Source organism: Formica exsecta, unplaced genomic scaffold (genome assembly GCF_003651465.1).
Source record: "Formica exsecta isolate Colony F162 unplaced genomic scaffold, ASM365146v1 scaffold18, whole genome shotgun sequence".
Classification (NCBI taxonomy): Eukaryota; Metazoa; Arthropoda; class Insecta; order Hymenoptera; family Formicidae; genus Formica; species Formica exsecta.
In genome coordinates, this window is record NW_021849113.1 from 789,668 (window position 1) to 813,276 (window position 23,609).

The window sequence follows — 23,609 nt, forward strand, 5'->3', positions numbered from 1 at the left end:
ACAAAATTTCGCACGCGCTGTTAATTAATAATAAAAGTTATTCTAAACAATCTTGTTCCGAAAAGACTAAAAAAATCAATTTCAAGATTTATTATCCATTATAATTTAATTTTTTTTCAAATAAATTGTTATTTTATAATTTGTATGTATTATGAGATCATTGTGCCTAGACGTGTAGTTAAAAACACTAGGAAGGGCCTCATTGTCGGAAATTAAGGCCCCGGCTTCGTCACGGAAGAAACCGTTTCTGAAAACAACCGGAAACGTCGAATCAAGCGTGCCCCTCGAAGCGCGGGTGGCATGAGTTAAGTTTTTTTTACTGATTCCATGCCTGTGCGCCTGCATGCGATGCGGTGCAAGAAACCGTGAATGGAACATGTTTACAGTTAAGATATGTCAGCGGCGTGATATCACCCGCCACACATGACCGGCAAAAAGTATATTACGGAGTTAAAATGCCGCATTATGGGACGGCCACGAGAGAAGAAAAAAGACCGCGCCTCGTGAACGCCTCTTAAATTTGATATGAGGCGCGCGAGACATTCTTTTTCCTGCTCGTTACTGTTTTTTTTTTTTTTTTTTTTTTTTTTTTTTTTTTTTTTTTTTTTTTTTTTTTTAATATTTTTTTTTTTTTCCCTGTTGTTTTTTTTTTTTTTTTTTTTTTTTTTTTTTTTTTTTTTTTTTTATCACGATAAATCTTTTTCCTTCTCTTTTTTAAAAAATACTGTACATGTTTGCAAATATTTAAAACGAATATAATCATGAATTGTCTTCAATATAATATAATGTTTAAAATAGATTGATACTATCAACAAACTATCAAATCGATATTCTACTCGTTTGGCGACAAGGCGGTAGTTAAACTCTTCGTATTCTTTGTGTTACAGCGGAATCGGATATCTGCACTTTCGCGGCGAGGACGGAACATTTTCACGTCACGAATAAACCATCGACGGGACTGTTCACGGCGGACACAAGGCCGAAAGCCCTGAGGGAACTGTACGAGCTCGCTGCCATAGTCGCCGTCCGAAGTTTGGATTCCTTGAGGAGGGATGGCAGCTCGATGGATATGTTCCTCTGTACACCCGTCCTTGGAAAGAGGCGGCGGGATCACAGCCTCGACATCGAGTCCAGAGTCGTAAGTATTCCTATCTCTATCTATCTGTCTTATTAACCTCATATTTGTTTTCTTTTAATTCTAATGTCATCTAATATAGCAATTAATTTTTTTATTATTCGGAAATTATTATAAAGATTTCATAAATTATAGTTTGTGTGTGTGTGTTAATTATATTACATGCATACATAATATGGACTCATGCCATTCTACCACAGTTAATCCTTTGATATTCAAGGAAATATAAATCTTCAGAATCTTTTATTTTATCTTTTATAGATTAAATTATATGAATCTAGCCACGCATCAGCGAACCTATGCATCTTTGAAATGTATAAAATATAAAACATACAAATTTTATGAGGAATAAGATATAATGTTTTACTAGAATCTTGTAACAATTTTGCCACGTGTTATTATCTAATCACTTCTTGCCACTTTGGCGTGCGGTAAAATCTTTTTGCCGAGTGATTATATTTTCTTAAGGAAGCATACTCGTTTGAACTCTCGAAAGATGAGTACATTTTCTAGATTCTTTTGCAGTGCAACGACTTGATAAAAACTTTTTATTTTTTTACAATATTAATACAATATTATTAAGTACTTAAATAAAAATTATCAGCTTAAAAAAATTTTTTTCTAGAAGTTATGGAAATATTTTTTAAAAAATATTAAATTTTAAATTTTTTTTTAAAAACGAATTTTTTTTCAACATGTCGCCATTTTTTTATTTTTTTATAAATTTGAAAAAACGCTTGGGTAACAGATAGCTATTATATGTTTAATAAAAAAAAAACTTGTATTTTTGATTTCGGATATGATAAACGAACGTTTTCATGCATACCGTGTAGTCACAAAAATTGGAGGAGTTCTGCAGATATTCGCATAACTTCAGAAGAAAAAATTTTTTTAAGTATTAAAATAAAATTGAAAATTTTTATTTATGTACTTAATAATATTGTATCAATATTGTTACGAAAAAAGTTTTTATGAAATCGTTGCGCTACAAAGAAAATCTCGAAAATGTACTCATTTTTCGAAGGTTCAAACGGGTATGCCCCCTTAATAAATTACGTAACGATACTCGGTTCATCGCCGCGATTACATTGTTCCCGTTGACTTCGCGAAATGCGAAAGAAATTGAATATCGAGTTGTTAAAAGGCACTTTGCCTGGTATCGAGTGACTGAACGCAAAGAGATCACAGTTACAGAGTTAATAATACCCGACCTGAGACATTAACTCTGACATTAAATTTGACCCCCTTGCCTACTTAATTTGACGTAATTAACTTTCACCGTGTAATGAAGAGTTTTTACGGACGAACCCCGTTTCTTTAAAGCAGTTTCAGTAATTTCCCCGAGAAACGCTTCCCTCTCTCCCTTCCCCCTAATTTGACGTTAAATCGTGTCGCGGTTAATCTTTTTTCCCTGAACTTGAACTGATATTAAACCGGTTTACGTCAAACGGCGATTGTCATTTACGATATAATTATGATGTGACAGTAATGTTGTACTTAATGAGCAGTAAAAAAATATTATCTTTTCGAAGATTCAAAATAACAGATGACTTTCAAGATAAATAAATTCGATAAATTCATTTAAGATACAAGCTTGTACGTAAAAAGACATAAATTTGTTTAATGTTTACTGAAACAGCCGTTATCTTAAGTAATGCAAATTGTATGTTTAAAGTGACAAGTAATTTTTTTATTCATTTATTAAATCACACTTTAAATAATTATATTTGGCACCTTTTCGAGTCGAGACTTTCTCTATTCTGTAACTTACAGTTAGCTCAGTCAGAATGATGTAAATAGCTTTAATATCGTCCTTTTTGGACTCGCTTTCTTCTCTAATTCTCGGGAGATGCGCGAGATTAAGACTCTTGCAATAGCGGTACGCGATCGTTTTCACGGACCGGTCGCGAACAAGGGCGAGTGCATCGTGTGGAAAAGTTAGCAGACGGTCGGAACCCGATCCGTTCCGTATTCCGGGCGTGAAACTCGCCCGACCCGGCGAGGTGACATCACGACAATGGTTAACACCCACGCGCGTTAAAACGTCTCTCGCTTCGCATTTTCTTCCTCCTCTGCCGGTCGCGGCGTCGAGTTTCCCCGCGAGGTGAATCGCGGGAGGCGACTCTCTCTTGTTGTGAGAAGAAAGGAAGGAAAGGAAATCATTTGTTACGTATACTTACGGCGCCAGATCATGTAGCAACATCAAGCAAACATACGTACAAACTAGCGCAATTTTTTTACACGATGGCATAAAAAAAAATTTATTATTATTTATTATTATTTATTATTATATATATTTAATTATCTTTCAAATATTATTTGTGATAACTATGTAATATAGTTTTGAAATAATAAAATAAAAGAGTTGTATTTATAGTATCTCATAGAAAATAAATTGTGAGAAAGAAAGAGATATATAATAGAATATTTCTCTTCTTTCACGAAATGTGTGAAATTATTTAATTATTCTTTATAATGTTAATTACTGATTTTTTTATGATTTTATAAATATGTCGTTAAATATATATTTTATGAATCTTATATTTATATATTTACATAAATCTCTAATAAATTTATAAATATTTTTTACCTACGTTCTCTTTTTTCAAAGAGATACATTACATTAGCAGGGGAATTATTTTAACTTGTATAAAAAAAGTTAATAAGTTAACGTTAATGCATTTAAAAATAACTAGTTTAAGTTAAAAGTTAACATGTGTAAAATAATTAAGTTAAGTTAAAAGTTATTAACTTTTCAACTTTTTAACTTAACTTTTAACTAGTTTAAATAGTTACTACCCAACCCTGTACATTAGATGATGTAAACGGATAATTATACGAAATGGCTTAAGAAACCGTGCAAAAGAAGGTATCTGATAGAGAGAGAGAGAGGGCGGTGACTTTATTGCGCGTGTTATTACGCTGTTGCAGCCGGCTGCTATCGAAGATCTGCGAAGATGGACATCCGCCGAGGCTCTCGGCGACATTACCGTACCGCCGGACTGTTCGTCCAGGATTCTGGGCGACACAACCAGCGACGATGCCGTCGATCACAAGCTACCAAGCCCCGAGGAACAGGTTCAGGCTATCGCGCTCAAGTAAGCGGTTTTATCTCAATACACATTGTTCGATCACCGATAGAGGAGAAATGTAGAAACGCGCCGCGTAAAATAGAGAAACGTCTTTACACCATCGAAATTATGATCAATGATTGATAATTTAAAAGGATGAAAATGTTAGCATTTGCTTTACACATTGCCATCTCTGCATTAAATCTTTTTAAATAGATTTTTTTATTATATAATTTAGGGAGAAAATTATATTATAAATTATTAAAATATTATTAAATTATTAATTATATTATTATATTATTAAAATATTATTAAATTATTAATTATTAAAATTTAATGCAATATATGTCGTATAATATAAAACAAAGAAATTACCTTTGAATCTTAAGAAATCTCACACTGATTCAACTCTAAAAAACTAAAATAAAAATTGAAAGATTGCCAGAAAAGACTTGAGAATGAAAAAATAGCTGTTTCCTTGAATTATTCATAAGAAGTTTACAAAACTAGAGACGAAGTCTTATATAGTTTATATACAAATATAACAAGTATGTATAAGCCAAAAGTCCGTCTCACTGCTCTTTTATGTAGCTTAATATGCTAATTTCGCCGACCCATTCAGTTTGTACCACTGACAAATTGATGAGCCTCCCCTATTGTGATCCCGAAATGTACGCTTTCATCGTAGATTCCCGGCGGAAATCGTAGCGGTGGATGTGAGCGGACGCGGTTTCGCAAGAATGTCGATGAGGAGGAAGTCCTTGCTGTCAGGGCCAGAGACACAGGAAACGGCGGTGAAAAGGAGATCGCGGCCACGCAGACCAAGAGGAAAGAGACGAAACACGATCGCTGGTACCGATCAGAAAGAGATTCGACAAGCTATTGGAGGGTTAGTATTTATCATATATACAGGGTGTCCTGCAACGTGATGTCCATATGAAACTGTGTATTCTTTTTGTCATTCTAAGTCAAAAAGTCTTAATACACATATGCCCTAAGGTCTGTTGTTTCAAAGTTATAGCGAAAAAACAGAATCGCAAAAAAAAAAAATCATAATCACGCAGTATTTTCCAAATTGTCGTTTTAGAGATGTTAGTTTGCGCCGCTGTTCTCGCATTAGTGTGAGAAATAACTACTTTTGCATTTTTTCGCTATAACTTCGAAACAAGCGACTTTAGGGCATATGTGTATTAAGACTTTTTGACTTAGAATGACACAAAGAATACACAGTTTCAGTGTGGACATCACGTTGCGGGACACCCTGTATATTTATCACCCTGTGCGCGATTCTTAACCAAAATATTTTTAAGAGAGTTCTTCTCTCTCTGCATATATTTAATATTTTTAATTATTAAGCCCTTTATAAGATGGCAATATTATAATACATATTTCACAGAAATAATTATTTTGAGATTGTTCGACACATCTCCGTATAAGATAAATTTTTATCATTGTTTAAAAAAAATTATTGAGGAACGCTATCGTTGAAAAGATTAATAGATCATCCACCGGATGTTTTATCCTTACAACTTTTACGACGTAATAAATATAATATACTCGCATAAGAGAAAGGAGTATATTTTACTCGGATCCATCTTATCGCGTAGCAATTTTGTTATTCATAGAGAGATGGACGCGGTTCCGAAGATCCATACCTCGTAAAGAATCGGCGATTTGTCACGCTCGATAAAGCGCGCTCATATTTTCGCAGTCGTCCAAGCACGAAGAATCTCCCATAACTCTACCTTTGTACTTCCATTGCCGCGATAATACTCGCGGATCATTTCCTTATCACTGTCGCGCGATATCGCGCGCGCAATCTCCCGCGATGGACCCGGGACCTCCCACGAGTCCTGGTGACTCGATTCGCATATCAAATTAAAATATATGCAGATAACAAACCTGTCGTACAAAACCGTATATCGCGGTTTACCCAATTAAGGGGACTAGGCAATCGTATTTGTCGAAAATAGTCTTTTTGGGGGAATTTATTACAAAAAAGTGAATTAAAATCGAGAATTGTCCTTTAACAAAATGTTTATTAGGATGGATTTAGAAGGACAATTCTCGATTTTAATTTATTTTTTTGTAATAAATTCCCCCAAAAAGACTTCACTTTCGACAAATATGATTACCTAGTCCCTTTAATCATGGCCCAATCCCTTGCGCATAATTCTCTCTTGCTCCTCGAAACGCCAATCGGGCCAGCTACAGCACTCTACATCATTTCGCATCGTTGACATTATTTATCGCCGACAGGGAACCGACTGGCGACGAGCCCGAGGAGACGGTGCCAAGCGCCACGACAAGAGCTCATCGCTCGGCGAGCACGGACATCCTGGGCGCCACGAAGAAAGATTCGCCCACGGAAAAGAAGTCGCATTTTAATACGCTGAAAGCTTGGGGCATGTCCAGATTGAAACTGATCAGTCCAAAATCGAGTCAGCAACAGCAAGAAACTACGACGACGATCAGCGCGGCGGAAAGATGCGAGCAAGCTCAAGGTCAGACGAGATCGCCGGAGGAGATCAACATCTATGAAACGGTTACCACGAGACGCAGGAGAGATAAATCGCACGAAAGGAAGCCTAGCTCGTCCAGCTCGAGCGGCAAGAGCACGGCGAGCATACCGGTGTCGGTGCCGAGCACGGACAACAAACAGCCGAGCGTGAAATTACGCGAGAGCGCCGCTCAGAGAAGAGAGCGGCGGAAGGGCAGCAACCGCGACGACGCCCCGCACTCGAGCTCCGGGAACTGGAGCGCCTCGTCCGAGAGCGGAAGGGCCAGCATAGGTAGCGAGACCACCACTACTACGCATCAACCCAGGTAATGGAAAGATCTTGAAGTATCTAAACGGAAATTGCTTAGATGATGGAATGACACTCTTATAATCTATTACAAAAATGATCCAAATTTGTATACAAGGTTCAATTAAATTTCAATTACGTTTACTTCAATTTTGGAATTTGTCCCAAAATTTTTCGGACCAAAGAATTTTCACCAGGATGATTCTCAATTAGAGAGAGGATGAGCATCTCTGTTTAATTTCGGATATATTATTTCAGATCCACGACGACAGCTTCGATTGGCACGTCCTCCACTTCCTTAAGTCACATGAGGCGACTCAAGGGAAGAGACACCTCGGCCTCGTCCTCGGTAACCTCCGAAGGTACCTTAACCCCGGATATCATACAGGATATCACGGTGGTGCCCTTCTCCGACGACGGTGAGACGTCGTCGGTGTACTCCTGCGATACGGAAGGATATTATACTTCGTTCCACATGGATTCAGGTCTCAAAACGCTCAGGGAGGAGGAACTGGTGCCGCAGAGTCCTTTAATCAAGTCTAATGACATCAGTTCGGACCCTACCTCGCCAGTTATTGAGAACGAGTACGAACTGTTTGGCAGAGGATCAACTTCTACAACGACTAGCTCAGCCGGAACAGTTTGCACCGCGCTTATGGCACCACCACCTCCGGAACGCAAATCCAGCCTCACGGTTGTTGCTATGGTAAGTTTAAACTTCAATGTTCTAGCCTAAATCTGACAAGAAATTAAACTGAGCATCTTTGCAACCAATAAGAAAAATTCTATCAAACTGAGATAAATTTAAATACTTCATATCAAATAGCAAACTCTGGGTTTTAGATAACATAATATTTATATATATAAATTGTATTAATTTTGTTAACAATATATTGCAATACTCCTCTAATCGAAGTTCTCAGTTCTAGTATCCATTAGCTTATTTTAATTTTATTTTCTTAACAGGTTCACGGTCAAAATCAAAACGGCGGCGAATCACCCGATAGTGGTCACAATACGTCCTCTTCTCCCGTTGAATCCGCCTCGAGTCCTGCCTGCACCGGTCGATCATGCTCCGAGTTTGAGTACTCGGAGTCCAGCGATCTGGAGGGTTGCGAGCGAATCGAGAGGATCCGCTCGAAGACGGCGATCACGACCAGCCGAATTCCCTCGATGTGCGTAATCACGCCACCAGTGTCCGACGACGAGCACGCGAGAGAGACAGACCAATGCGAGAAGAAAACAATTGAATCGTCGAGAAGAATTGGCCTTCAAAGCGGCGGATCAGTGTTGATGTCCGCCACCGTCGGCACTTCCAAGATGGAGGTGATCAACGGCCAAGATAAGAATCTGTACGCCACCGTGCAGGTGTTGCCAGCAGTCGCCAACAACGACAGACCGATCGCGACGACGAGTCAATCGTCATCGTCGTCATCATCGACGATCAAGATCAGTCCGCTGAGCGGTGTCCTGGGAAAGCTTCGCGGCGTACTTCCGGGCAAGAAGCACGCCACGAAGAACGGCGCCGTGCAGGAGCTGTCAAACGCAGACTCCGGCGACTATGTGACCATAGCCGACGTGAGGAACAACAACGACAAGCGTCCCGCGGGCCTGCCCTCGTCTTCGTCATCATTATCGTCATCATCGTCATCAGGCATGACCACCGTCCGACCTACCGTTACCTATGCTAATTCCGACATCTTCAAAAGAGACGCTGAGTATGTGAGTCTAAGCGAATTGCCGAAGAAACCGGACTCGTCATTGGAGAGGAAAAGACAGGGCGCCCGAGTTACTTTGGATTCCGAAGGCAAAGTCGTCTATTCATCCGATAGTTTAAAAAGAAGGAAAGGAGCACACACGACGTTTAATCCAGGTATTACTTCAATCATTCGATGTTGTTTTGTTTAGTGCAGTTTATCGTGATAAAAATCTTCAATCAAAGATTTTAACTTGAGCTCACAGATTTTTCTCAAAATATTAATATTTTTACACGTTTTTATGCTTTTATGCAACGCGTCACTTTTCAGGCCCTTTTGTGAGGGAAGGAATATCACCTAGCCCGTCGCCGTTGCTTCATCGCGCGACGCCAAACGTCCGCGCCGTCACAAAGACCGGCGATACCGTGGACGGTTCGAGCGTCCGAACATCCACGCCGCCAACATCCCCTCAGCTGGGCAAGCTGATCATTCGAGCAGCGCGGAGTCCGGATCGCGCGGCCAGTCCGGATTACGTGCGCACGCCGGCAACCGTGGTCGGCCCCACAAACCCGACCAGTCCCCACAGACAGTTCCGCGGGGCTTACGTCAACGTGCAAGGCGACGAAGGTAAGACGTCCAGCACTGACGAGCACCGCGATTGCACCGGCCGCACCGATAGATTAGAAGCACCACGCACTGCGATCATTCCTGCATTGCGCACTAACGACGAGTGCACTAGGCGGCCGTCTGACAGTCCAACCCTCGCTCTTGCGTCGAGCGACAAACTCCCGGAGCCGAACGAACCTGTAGATAAAGTTAGGATCTGCCACGGCGGCTCGCAGGTAGATAGGCAAACAAAGCGCAAATCCGATCATGATGAGAATTATCCTCCGGCACACAATGGTAACGCTCACGAAACGAGCGTTTGCACGATCGCTCCGTCCAAGGTCAATCATCCTGTCGTCCTTAATTCTGCAAATTCGCGACTGGACTTTGAGAAATCGGGTTCCTATCCAAAAATTCTGAAAGTAACCGGCAACACGCCTAAGTTAAATAGGAAATTACTGGTCTCAGATCTTGATACTCCGAGCTTTTGTAGAAAGAGAACCGATTATGATAGTCAAGATATAATCGAAGAGAATACATTGAATGATTTCGAAAATAGCGATAAAAACGTGACGATCGATCCCGCGGAATTAGATAATCAGAGTGCGAAAAAGAAGTCTGATCCGACGCGATCTGGCGATAGGGTGGATCGCAAGGTGAAACGTAGCGAAAGCTACCGCATGGCGAACAGTCCGATCATGTTCATCAAGAAGTTCTCTACGAGCAGCCAAGCGGAGAAGTCGTCCAAGATCTGCAGGACGCCCTCTGAGGAGCTCCAGGAAGAGCTGCTGAGAGAGAGGATCAACTATCCCGAAACGGTCTCTAGTCCGGAGCCGCGGGTCAATAGCAACGTGACCTTCGACACGAAGCTAACGGCTACTTCCATACCTATCCAATCGATGCCGACTAGTCCTAGACCGAGAGCTTCGGACTTAGAACCGGCTAGAGTGCTCAAATACTCTAGTAACGATACGGAAATCTGGTAGAAAATGTCACGATAACGCGTTATCAATTCAACAATTATTTTTGCAATATTGTGAAGCTGCAACGATAAAATTAATAACTTGATTCCCGCTTTTATCTTATCAAGGTTGATGAAAACAAGGATTTCAGATTTCAAAACTTAGGCTCAGCTAATGAAATCCTTTTGAAATAATTGAAGTATCTACTCTGTTAACGATATAGAAATCTAGAAAAACATTGTGAGTTTGTTATGTGAATGATACGAAGCGAACATAGCGAGATGATAGGCGTGATTGCTGCAAGTTCTGACATAAGTCAAGTCGCATTTAGAAAAACAAATGGACGCGAGCGGCGAGTTCAATCGGAAATGATCATTACACGCTCTTGAAGAGAGTGATAACGCCATATAGCTTTATTATGGCTGAACGGCACTGAGTACATATGTACTAGAATATTTTCTGGAATTTATTTTTCGACGAGAATAATAGTTAGCAATTAATTAGTTTAATTAATTAAATATATCTTGATTGTTAACTTAAAAAATTAATATTTCTTAAATATTAATATTTCTTTAAATTTTTTTTTTCATATATATTTATTTTCGAAGAATATAAAAGTTTATACATAAAATATAGTAGAACATAAATTGTTCTTATACGGCAAAAGTTCCAATATTTGGAAAATTAATATTTTTATTTCTAAAAAGTTTTTTGTATTTTTTTGATATTTTAATTTAATATTTTTTATATTTAATTTTATATTTAATATTTAATATTTGTGAACATGTCTCGACGTTTTCGAAAAGAAAATACTTCGAGAAAATATAATCGTTAAAATGGAATATTACTCCTTGAAATTAGAATATATAATGTTACAAGTTTTTGTTATATAGCAAGTACACGATATCTCGAAAATCGGCGTTTTTACTGTCAAAGGTCCACGTTGACGTGATAACTCTGACGGAGAACGATTTCTACGAGTCGAGATGTTGATATTCCGTTGTTAAATAACAACAGCAAGATCTCATCGCGTAAAATAGATCGGAGGATGAGAGAGAAAAAGATTATCAAGGTCTAATCAGATATAATTAGAGCGAGAAGTCGCGGGGAAGATATCAACATGCGTGCCGATTGCAGCGCATTTATGCAAAACACGGAATCGGCAGATCGGGGTTTAGTATGTCACTCTCGCGAATCAGCTGAGAGAGCAGGGACCCACGGACGAACCGTTCGACCGGCAGTCGCGAGATAGCAAGATCGGCCATTCTTTTTCGCGCGCAAACAAAGATACGGATAGGGAAACGCGGCATTACCGATCACGTTTTCCCTTATCTCTGACACTCGCGTCCGATCTTTCCCACCGCGAGTAGACGAGACAATCCCCAGGGTGTATTTAATGTATTGTGACGAGATAAACACCGAGTTTTCTGTCGTCAAACGACGATCTTCCCGCGTGGAATATTTTAGAGTTCAATAGTTTCATTGGTGAACTCTCACCACGCTCAACAAGATCGAACAATATACTCTGACGATCTATAATGATCAATTTTTACAAATTTCTGCTGAAACAAAAAAATCATGTCTATCCAACTTTCTCCAAAACTTTTCCCAATTTTTCATCGTTAACTATCTTCCTTTATATGTATATAAATAATATGCAAGAAATTATGAAATTTTATTAGTTGAATTTTCTTTTTGGTTTGATCACGCTAAATAGCTTGTTTTATTTAAAATAATACAATAATATTATTCCTTTAAATTAGACTATTGCTGATTAAAATTAATAATAACAGCGAGATCTATATATCTTAATAATATTACACAAGATTTATTCGATTAATTAAACTTTTATTCATATTTAATAATATAAAGGGTGTCTCATTTTATTTTTGTCAGTCAAATATCTCGATATCACGTAGTTTTAGAAGAAAATGTTTCAGACAGAAGTTGTATGGTTTCAAGGGGGACATATGATGGTGACATTTGACCTTGGTCATTTGAAGGTTACGTGAAGGTCACCTTCAATTTCTTAAATGGAACCCTCTATTTTTCATTGCATATTCTTGTAGCTTACCTCATATTTTGATATAATAATAAAATAAAATATCTTGTAAAATATTTAGTTTTCGATAATCTTACCATAATACTTTTATGTACAGAATAATGAGACAAATCAATTAGTATAAAAAAAAAATTGTTTTTAAGAAAAAGTATGTAATTATTTACAATGTATTTTTTTTTTAAATTATTTTTTTTTTTTACACTAATTGATTTGTCTCATTATTCTGTACATAAAAGTATTATAGTAAGATTATCGAAAACTAAATATTTTACGAGATATTTTATTTTTCATATCAAAATATGTCAGATTAAAATATAAAATAACTCAAAAAGTACTTAATGAAAAAATATTTTATTGTAGTGTTTTGAAAAGCTCTCGAGGTAAGGTACAAGAATATGAAATGAAAAATAGGGGATTCCGTTTAAGAAATTGAAGGTGACCTTCACGTGACTTTCAAATGACTATCCAAGGTCAAATCATTGCCACCATCTTATGTCCCCCTTGAAACTATACAACTTCTGTCTGAAACATTTTCTTCTAAAGCTACGTGATATCGAGATATTTGACTGACAAAAATAAAACGGGACACCCTGTATATATATTATAAACATTAGTTTTATTCAAATTCCACGTGAAAATTAAGTCACGAAATATTTCAAATTTTTGTCACGACACAAGAGGGACAATGGAAAATTATCGCAACGGGAGGGTGAGTAGGAAATTTTCAGCGAGTTGCTGGAAAACTCCCACGAGTCTCCCAGTAAAGACTTTACTTTGTTAGCCTTTATCAGCATCAATAAGTGCTGGCTCAATAAGCAATGCGAATTGCATCAGACGTGATATTTATCCCGACACGATAATAGCCGGGGTGCCGATAAACAAAAATCCCCACCGCGAGGATTGAAATACTTTCGTGCGCATTCCGGCGCCTTCAGTGCGCTCCGATCCGGTCGATCGAATCGCCAAACAATTCGTCCTTCATCCGCGAAGTTCTCCTCTTAGATTCGCTCGGAAATATTGCGACTCCAAGTGTCGATCGGCAAAATGCGGTGCCGCAGGAAATTAACTTGTACTTTTACGAAAACGAAGGGCCACGTCTCCTCGAGTCGTCATCATCGCCTCTAATCACGTCTCCTTGTAATACCTTTTTATCACACATCTATCGTGATTACTTTTCTCTTTAAAAATTCGCATACATCGAAGTCCGCGAGATCGAGGAAGATTTTTCCCGAAAAAGATCGAAAGATCTTCTGTGTCAGCCGCGATCGGATGACTCGCCGCGAAACAAAATCGAGTTTTTAGCGCGGCGCGATGATAAGACGTTATCGGTGTAAAAACGGGGAGACCTTGTCGCTAGACAGACAGTCGCCGGGGCTGTTGATAGACGGAAGAACAGCGCGGTTGTAAATCGATTCACGATTCCCAGCACGTTCAGTCGCGACGATACTTCGACATGCTGGCGAGACATCTTCTCTTCATCGCGACTAGGCGGCCTCGTAAGTGTTTTATATATGTGTGTGTGTGTGTATGTGTGTTGCATCTCATGAGAAATTAAATCAATCATCAAACCTGTTGCCTCGCAACTCCCGATATTTTTTGCATTATAAGTTGTAACGTAAACTCTAAATTATTTATGACTCTTTTATCAGAGAATTACGATTTATATTTTAAATATTTATTTTCAAATTTGACTATGTGTTACAAAGTATCAATGTATTGATGTTTTTTATGTTGCATTTTAATAAATGGATTAACGAATAGTGCTCGAAAAACATTTACATTTGAATCATTAATAGACACATTTAAGAATTTATTTCTGAATTGTGAAATTTAATTATTAAATATATTATATATTTGTTACATTTTTGAAACTTTATTTATTACGAGGAAACAATAAACCATTGCAATTGCCATGAAGAGAAAAAATGAGTTTTTGAAACTACATATATATAACATTGCATTCTTATCATCTTATCATTCTTATCATCGTTTATGTCATCGCTATGTCAACTCAATCATACTCTATATATATCTTTTGACAAGTTCCAATTTTATAACTCGAAATTTCTCTTGGCGACAGCTTCAATTAATTGTTCTTGATTGAAGGAAGAAAACCGTTATCGTATATACGTGTGTTTGTATGTATATATGTTTACTCCGAACTTGGTTTGCTTTGATCTTCGAACCACAATATTTTGTATCAATGATATACTTGTGCGAAAAAAGTTTATTTCTATCTTTTACGTAAGCTGACCATTTCATTTTATCGCTTAACTTTCAAGACATATATTTACTAATATACAAATAGCATTTTAAATTAAATCTGACATCAAAAATTTGCAGCATATTTCTCACAAAAAAATGTTTTTTTTTTTAATTTTATTATTAATTATCATTAATTTTTTTTGATATCAAGTTATAAAAATTTTTCAATTTTTCAATTCTTTTTTCCCTTATATGTCGATAAATAGTTGTATTATCGTTGTATTATCTTACTACTTTTATTTTAAATTTCTTGTAACATATAAAAAAGTAAGAATATTTTCCCCGTTGCGAGAAAAAATATAACATTTATTTTCTCCTTCTTTGCGCTATCAATGCATCAATAATCTCCATCCATCATTTCGGGAAGTTTAAATAGGCAAATAAGGCGCTACTTTGTCTGTCAAGCCCGTGATTATGTCAGTGACATCACCGACAGCATTAAATGTTTGGGATCGCACGAGTGACCGCGTGTCGTTATCTGTATTGCAAAAGCAGCGCACGATTATAAAGAAGCACTACATGAGCGGAGAAAAGAGAGAGAGAGAGAGAGAAAAAAGAGAAAGAGAGAGAAATACAGTGGAAAGTGCCGTTATGATCGAATGACATGCAAACACCCAAGAAATAAAGGAGAAAAAAAGAGCGAAAAGGTTGAGCCTCCTCTTCGCCTCCCCTATCATATCGCGACAGCTCCAGATTGACGGACGAATGTATGCACACCAACATTACATACCTATCTCGAAAGCGGACTTTTATCAGCGCGTGTAACGTGCATCGGCTCGGTCTCCCGCGAAGTGTGTACATAATAACGTTGACATATCGCGGTTAACAACACGAGTACATATACGGAGTGAGAGAAACGGAATACAAGATAAAATAATTAAGATTCCGTATAATCTGTAATATAGCACGACGGAGACCTTGGAGGGAGCGATACCGTTACGTAAAATAGCGCTCGAAATTAACGGTAAATAATTGCAGATAATAATTCATCGAGGATTTCGAAATAATAATATTAAAAGAGAATTGTGAGGATGAAGAGAGAGCACGTGTAAATTTAACGGGTTGAATTTCACTCCAGATAATTTTTATTTTCGCCGATATTTATACGATTATTTTCACGCAAGTTTGCGAGACGTAAAATCCGTCCAGTTAATTAATGTACGACAAAGGAATCGCGCCGATTAATATGAATCGTTGTGAAATCGGCTATACGCGATATCGTCTATAATTGCGTTTCTTCGAAGAATAAACGTATTGTGTAATAAAACATATGCAAAGTATTAATTTTGAATATAATTTATGTTATAGTTGTTTACGTTCATCTATATTCTCTTTGTATAATTATACGTATGGCCAGTGACAAAAAGACATAAGTAATTTACACGTTATTATCGGTTTTTTTAATTTTCCACAAAACAAGCGCTAAGTCATTTTATTGAAAAAAATACCATATTTTTATATTTAGGCGTTCTGGAAAAAAACATGGTGAATCTCTCTCTCTCTCTCTCTGTGTCATATATTTATAATAATTATATTTGTTAGTAACATATATATCTATGAGGAATTATACCAAATTGTTTACTTCCCGCAATTTATTGTTATAACACATCTTATACGTGTAAGAGAGAATACTTTGTCGCATCGCTAGATACGATCACGATTTCGACGTTACGAGTCCGTTATTGTGATTGATAATTTCTTAGTTATTTCTTGCAATGCAATACAAATATCGTAAATTCGTAAAAAAACACATAAGAGAGGATTAGTCAGAGCCTATAAAATCTTTATCTACTTACGATAAATGTGTAATGTATTGCAACTCACACTTCGTCTGTGAGCGATAAATCAAGGATAAAAAAAATTGATTCCGATGACTTATGAACGAAAATGATTTCTTTCTCATCGATAGTAACAAAAAAAAAATATATATATAAAATTTTCGATGCGCACGCATTTATTATATGGTCTCCTCGATATTTCATTCACGATCGATAAATATTGTATTAACACATTATATGATGTTGAATTATTTATATGATTATTGTATCTAAGTTACCTTACTTTAATGTTTTGTTGATCATTTTCGTCCATTATTTTAATCGGAAATTTTCGTAAAATCCAAAAATCCTTTTGTTAAAATTATATCTTTAGATATATATATATATTACACATTTGCTATATTGTTATAATTAATATAAGTTATAGTTATTATGTTTTGCTTCGACTCGAATTGTGTAAATAATGATTTATGATAGTTATGACGATTTAATGATATGTCGTAAAATTATACAACTGCGCTTCGTGATCGGGAAACTGTTAAGATCTTTATGTTTGATCATCGACTGATTATCATTAAGCGTTTTACAAATAAACAATCACATCGTTTGCCTAATAATCGACGAAGTAACGGCAATATATAACGATGTTCCGGCATGCTTGTGAAGCTCTCGTAAATATGCCTTAACTTGCCGTGTCGCATGTTTGCTCGAGATGCGTGCTCGCCCTCTCGTTGTAAGTAGCGCGTCTATCACTGACTAACAAGGACTAACTATAGGTACATATATATAAAATCCTGTAGCTGCAAACCATGGATCTAAGTCAGAGTGACACCGTGATAATATATAACATTCCTATTTTTTTTATAAAATATATATCTTCATAAAAATGTTATAAAATTAATATTACTAAAATTAATATTTTTTTGCCAATCAATATAACAAAAAAGAATAAAGTTAACAAAACATGAACGTCGGTTATTCTATTGCAATATAATAAAGAACACCGAGCGAATTGTTAAGAGGTCTTCCTAGTTTGACACTCTAAAAATAAGACGACTTTTGGGAATTTTTTTTTAAAGAAAAGTATAAAACATATTAATTCTAAACTTTGCACGTTTATTAAATAACATTTCAAGTATATCCTGAATTTTTTTCAAACAAAAATATTTGTTTGTTTCGGAGTTATAGTAGTCCAACTAGGGTGTCTTAAAAAAAAATTGTTGTTTGTGGCGAACATGATTCCAACCGTTATAGTCATCTGAAATAAAAAAACCAAAAAAATTTTTAATTTGTATGAGTGTGACTATCACGTGAACTAGATTTTTTTAAAAAATTTGAAAAATAAAAAAATGGCAGCGTTCCAAAAAAAAAATTTCATTTTTCACCGAAAAATTGGTTAGTTTTGTAAATCGCGAAATTTGAATTTTGCAAATATCGATTTAATTCTAGTTCACACGATAACCACACTCGTACAGATTAAGAATCTTTTTGGTTTTTTTATTTCAGATGACTATAACGGCTGAAATCATGTTCGCCATTTTTTTAGACATCCTGGTTGGACTACTATAACTCTGGAACAAACAAATATTTTTGTTTGAAAAAAAATCAGAATTGAAATATTATTTAATAAACGTGCAAAGTTTAGAATTAATATGTTTTATACTTTTCTTTTAAAAAATTCGCCAAAAATCGCCTTTATTTTCAGAGCGTCAAACTGGAAGGAAGACCCCTTAATACATTTCGAATGATTAGTCTTCTTTCACAAATGAGATAATGCTGTTCTTATAATATAGCAAGCCTTTTATAAGCCGCCTGTAATCTACACGATAGTTACCGTGTCACTATCCCGTTAAGACTTTGTTAGCGTAATAGTATTATACGTATCGCAACTTCTATATATGGTAACGCGCTAATAACATACTGGCTGTATGAGATACACCGCGTACGCGTTAATTAAAATCGCGGAGAACCGGAATTCGAGTCGTTTTCCTCACGGTGTTACTTTGAGCGACGTGTGTTGTTGATTAATCAGCTTGCAACTAATATCGCGAAGATGTACTTACAACCTGGGCGAGGGGAGCATGCACTATCAGCGTGTATTGTACGTGTATATATGTGTTGTAGCTTTAAGATCTACCCGCCGTTCGTATGCACAACATTTATTATAAATATATATATGTAATTTTTTTTTCTTTTATACACCCGGTGCATCTTGCGGCGGTATATCTTATATGCCTGTACATAGAACTATCACCGTCGCCGATACGATGTCATTAACGAATTACGAGGAATGTATGTTGAATAGACGTCATTCTTTTTGGAAAGCATTTGCATTTTGTCGTTTTTTTTCTTTCTCTCTTTTTTCTTTCTTATTATCAATGTGTATCATCATCTGAACTTCTAAGATTGTAAATATTGCACCAAGTCCCGCCATCCGAAGCCTGTTTTTGTCTATTATTTTTCTTTTCATGTATCTTCATATATGTGGCCATATAGTTTTAGAAAAAAAAAATGCACCTCGCGCGCGTGTGGCACTCCCCCTCACTAGTAACTCTCACCCACATATCATAGTTCCATGCTCCATGTACCTGGTGAGTACGTTTTTTTCTTAACTTTGTAGATATTGCGCGCAAGAGTTTGATGTCGACCTCAATCGTGAACAAGAGAAAATTTCTTGTTTATATATAATAACATAATAATTTTGTAAATTTTATATATAATAACAATAATTTTTTTTTAATTTCTAAAATTTATCTGAGAGTCTCTCTTCTCTTCTCTCTCTCTCTCTTCCTCTCTATTTAAAGGCTGTACGATTCATTTTTGACATATTTTTGAACTTATGCAAAAGTCGACATCAAACTCATGTGCTATATCATAATTCGCTCGCGTTTTGTCTACCGCATGCTTGTGTTTGTGACGCTTTTGCAATGTGTTTGCTTTGCTTGGAGATTAATTGCTCACAATTTCGATAATAATCTTTATATCAATATTTATATATATTTATGTACGCGAACGCGTAATTTTGACTTACATTTAATAAAATCTAATTAACATTGAATTGAAATGTTCATAGAGTTCATAAAAATAAAAGATTAATGATTGTGTTAAAATTTACTTTCACGTATCATTATATTTAATATGTAAAAAAATAATAATTTTTTTACATCCACTTGCGCAACTTCTAGTCAATATTACGAACAACATTGTAACGCAGTAAATGAAAAAATATCGTATATAACAAAATGTATTAATTAAAACATACACATAAGCATGATTGAGATCTAACAAGTTTCCAAAAGTGTATCATTTTATTCTCTCTTGCACTACTTAAGAAGAATTTCAAGAAACAATAATACTGAACAATAATACTGAAATCCTGTATCTTATCAATCTTCTATCAAAAAAAAGAAATGCTCGTAACCGGTAAAAGAGATCGCTTGTATCTTACGATCTGCGAGGAACGTAACTATCTTCTTTTAATTGTTGCAGACAACACTTTACTGGCGATACCTTCGGAATCGGTACCGCCGCAAACAATCGTTCAACCGCCGCCCTATATCGCCCCGCCGAAACCCGAGGATCGGCAAAAGTCGCAAAACAGGTATCAAGATATCTTGAAGGACTCGCAGCCGCCAAATCTGCGAGCATATCCCGAGAATGAGAAGCAACCGATCGCGGACCAGAAACAATCCTATACGCAGGAGATATTCGATCCCCATCAAAATGTCCAGCTGTACGACAATCGTAAGAATTTGTTCGATCAGCAGCGGATGTCGAACTATGAATACCAACAAGTCCGCAACTATGAGACGGTGCACATGCACAACGCAAGGAACCAGCAGCTCAGAGACATCGATCAACAGCAGTTTTACACCCTGCCAACGAGGAGGCCTCAACGAGAAGTCGAGCCGCCTCGCAGCGTCACCCCGGACATCACCAGAGGTCTGGGACGCGGTTCTCTCAGCAGCATGCACATGCTGGCAAAACAGGGCCAACAAAGGGTCACGAGTGCGGAGAATGAGCAGAGTCGACGAGGTGGCCACGTGGACGTGGGAAGTAGGAACTTGGAGCAAGCGGAGACGAGAGGCAAATTCGTGCAGAGTCAATCGCAATCGATTGTGGATGTCAGAAATAGGTGAGATTCGGAGAACAAGAATAATCGAATTTTTCATTTAACCCAGTTGCACTCTTAAATCAAATGAAAGTTTGAACCTATACACCAGTAAATTAGGGATGTTATTGATATTAATAATATTCCCAGTAAGCAATTTGATAACAAATTGTTGCCAAATTGGCATCAAATTCGCTCAAAACTTGGACAAGATATAGATATCAATTCATATCAGTGCACGCTCTAACTGTAATTATTTATAAATTGCCTCCTCTATCTTTATATATTGTATAAAAGACTATGTGGGAAAGTAGAGGGATCACACGCCTATCGCAACGACCAAAGCTAAAAGTAATCGACCTTGCTTTAAACGTTTCATTGTTTTACACGCAGGTTCGCAACGCCTCTAAATTTAGCTGCACTTGGCTATCGATTCTCCGCATCTTCGCCCGCTAATGATCCTCTTACGAAATCTCCTAACGCGGACGTTCTACGGAATAATCCAATTTCGCCGATCGGCCACGGCTGTTACAATAACGGCTTCAAATCGTCCACTCCTACCGACCATCACGGGCGATCGGCGCCAACCGTGGCGGAACGTCTAGCTTTAACCGCCACCGCCGGCAATAATTGCTCGTCGCCGACACCGGTGAGTGGTTCCTCGGGTAGAAGCACTCCCGTCCAGACCTCTTCCGGTAGGACGACGCCGACCAATCTGATCCTGTCGCCTACTAAAAGCACTATGTCCAACGAGGAGTTATTCGCCGCGATCCACAAGTCGAAAAAGCGACTCAACATCAGGCTCAACGAGAACGAAAACGATAATCTGTCGCTTTGCGGATCGATGAACTCCCTGGTGAAGACACCGGCTGGTACCAGACACAGCTGGAGCCCGGAATCTCACCAGAAAACTGCTGAGGTAATTACACCGATATTAAAAAACGTGAACTTGAGAAGATAAACGATTCTCAATTTCTAGTTCGAGAGAAAGTTTGCTAATTTATTTAAGTAAATATTTTTGAAGAATCTTATTGGACTCGAAGTGTCTTTGACTTTCTAAAAATCCTATGATTCCATTCGCTACGTAATTCGCTAATTTCACCCAATGTCCGATTTCAGGTACCGACCAACATGCAATCGCCTACGTCACGGATGGACTTCAAACGTTTGCTTCTTCAGCAAAGCGTAAAGACGAGTCCTATGCGACTGTCGGCAGCGGAGCAATTGAAACTGTCGCGCCAACAATGTCAACAACAACAGCAACAATCGTCACCAAACCCTCACCAGAGTCCTCTGGCCAAGATTCTGAGTCCACGCTCGGTCTGGAGGTTTCAAACACCGAGAACCGACGTTCTCTCGTCCACCATAATCGAGGACACCGCAGCGGAAGAGAAAGCTATGAAACCATCGCCGGAGAACACGTCTCCCATCTCAAGACTGAATCTTAGAAGACAATTAGATCTCTGCACTGACCTAGCGAGTCATCTGCGTATCGTCGATCAGGAGAGCAAAGTCGCGAATGTCAACGATAGGCTAATGGCAAGCAAAATGTCTAATGCGAACGAACTCGATCTTGATTCAACAATCAAATTACTGAATCAAAATAACAAAACTCAAGAACTAATCACAAATGCACCTGATGATCTTGCACGAACCGCGTCTCCCGAGAAAATTGCGATAACCGGTCAAGATATTTCGTCCTTGACTTCCCGAAATGACATCAGTACGACGATACAGTATTCGAAGAATTCGCTTGAACCCAAAAATCAGAATCCCGTGAACGCTCTCGAGTCGCGGAGGATCAGCAATCAATTGGCAAGAGCACAGTTCCTAGCTAGCACACCTACTAACACCAATTCGTCGCAGAATTTTTACTTCAGCAAGAGATTCAGAGCGCGATCAGAATCTCCGCAACACGCTGTGACGCAAAACGTTGCAACACGTAGCCCAAGTGCTCCTACTCTCGAAACCGCTTTATGATCCGAAAATACATCGATAATTAGGACAACGGTTTTACGCCAGAATAAGAATATAGCTCTTCATTATTGTGACATATAAACTGTATATATTGGCCCTTTTCTTAATACTTTAAGAAGTCAAATTTTAGTAAATTGGATGTTGCTGAAATGTATATAAAATATTTATATACATATAAGATATTGTTAATTAAAATTAAAATCAATTTAATTTTACTATAATATTACAATTATTTTATCCATTAATGAAGAGTTAATATCAAGGACAAATAGTTTGAACATTTAAATCTGTTTAAGAAAGTTAAAAATGAGCGGTTTAAATCGAATTTTCCTAATTACAACAACTCGCATTTACTAAGAGACAATAATTTATAAACATTATATATGGTAATAAAGCGGGAATTAGTATTACCCAGTATTGCAAGAAACCTCTTGCAAAAGTAGAACATTTAAAGTGCAAAAATATCATAATTCACACTCTGCCAATCGGATATATAAAATATGTTATACAATATATAATATCACATTGCATAATGCATAAAATAATTTCACTCTACACATAAATTTTACATACGTAATTCAATCAAATCATAAGCAATATTCTTAACGCTAATAATCTCAATCGCGTGCCTATTTGATATAATCGTTTTATAAAAAATATATATATTTGCATTGTATATATATAAAAGGATACTATAAATATATTCTCGAATTGAGACGATGCCGTAGATGTTAATACATCGGTATATTTATATGATGTATTCAATATTTTCTCATTCTTTATACTAAATAAGCTTTCTTCAATTTTGTAACGAAGAAAGCAGTTTGATCTTTGCACGATCTCAACATTCACGATCAAAGACCTTTAAACAGTTTAGAGAATTAAGTGAATATATAATCTCATCTCGATATATATTCTTAAATACAAAAAGCAAATAATACTATACTCTTCGCTAGTGATGCACAAGATCTCGCGGAATTTTATCTGCGACACGAAAAAAAACGTGACAAATTTTTTTTGTATTTCTATATAATAAGAAACTCATATAAAACCTATCGTTACCTTTATTCTCTCAAATTAAAATATTATATACAGTATTTTAACCATGTTTGGGTTAATTAATATTATTATATTAATA

At 37.0% G+C, this 23,609-nt stretch overlaps 1 protein-coding gene across 1 annotated transcript in view; it reads left to right on the forward strand.

The window, feature by feature from the left end:
- The window catches only part of LOC115233642 (mucin-4), a 100,135-nt gene extending 76,535 nt beyond the window's left edge, over positions 1–23,600 (forward strand). The window contains exons 2-11 of the mRNA XM_029804185.1: positions 888–1,138; positions 4,067–4,233; positions 4,895–5,095; positions 6,466–7,032; positions 7,272–7,719; positions 7,980–8,886; positions 9,041–9,337; positions 19,873–20,518; positions 20,888–21,413; positions 21,614–23,600. Of these exons, the coding sequence (XP_029660045.1) occupies positions 888–1,138; positions 4,067–4,233; positions 4,895–5,095; positions 6,466–7,032; positions 7,272–7,719; positions 7,980–8,886; positions 9,041–9,337; positions 19,873–20,518; positions 20,888–21,413; positions 21,614–22,474 (4,871 nt within the window). The 3' untranslated portion in view covers positions 22,475–23,600. The remainder of the gene's footprint in view (positions 1–887; positions 1,139–4,066; positions 4,234–4,894; positions 5,096–6,465; positions 7,033–7,271; positions 7,720–7,979; positions 8,887–9,040; positions 9,338–19,872; positions 20,519–20,887; positions 21,414–21,613) is intronic.
- The last annotated feature ends 9 nt before the right edge of the window (positions 23,601–23,609 follow it).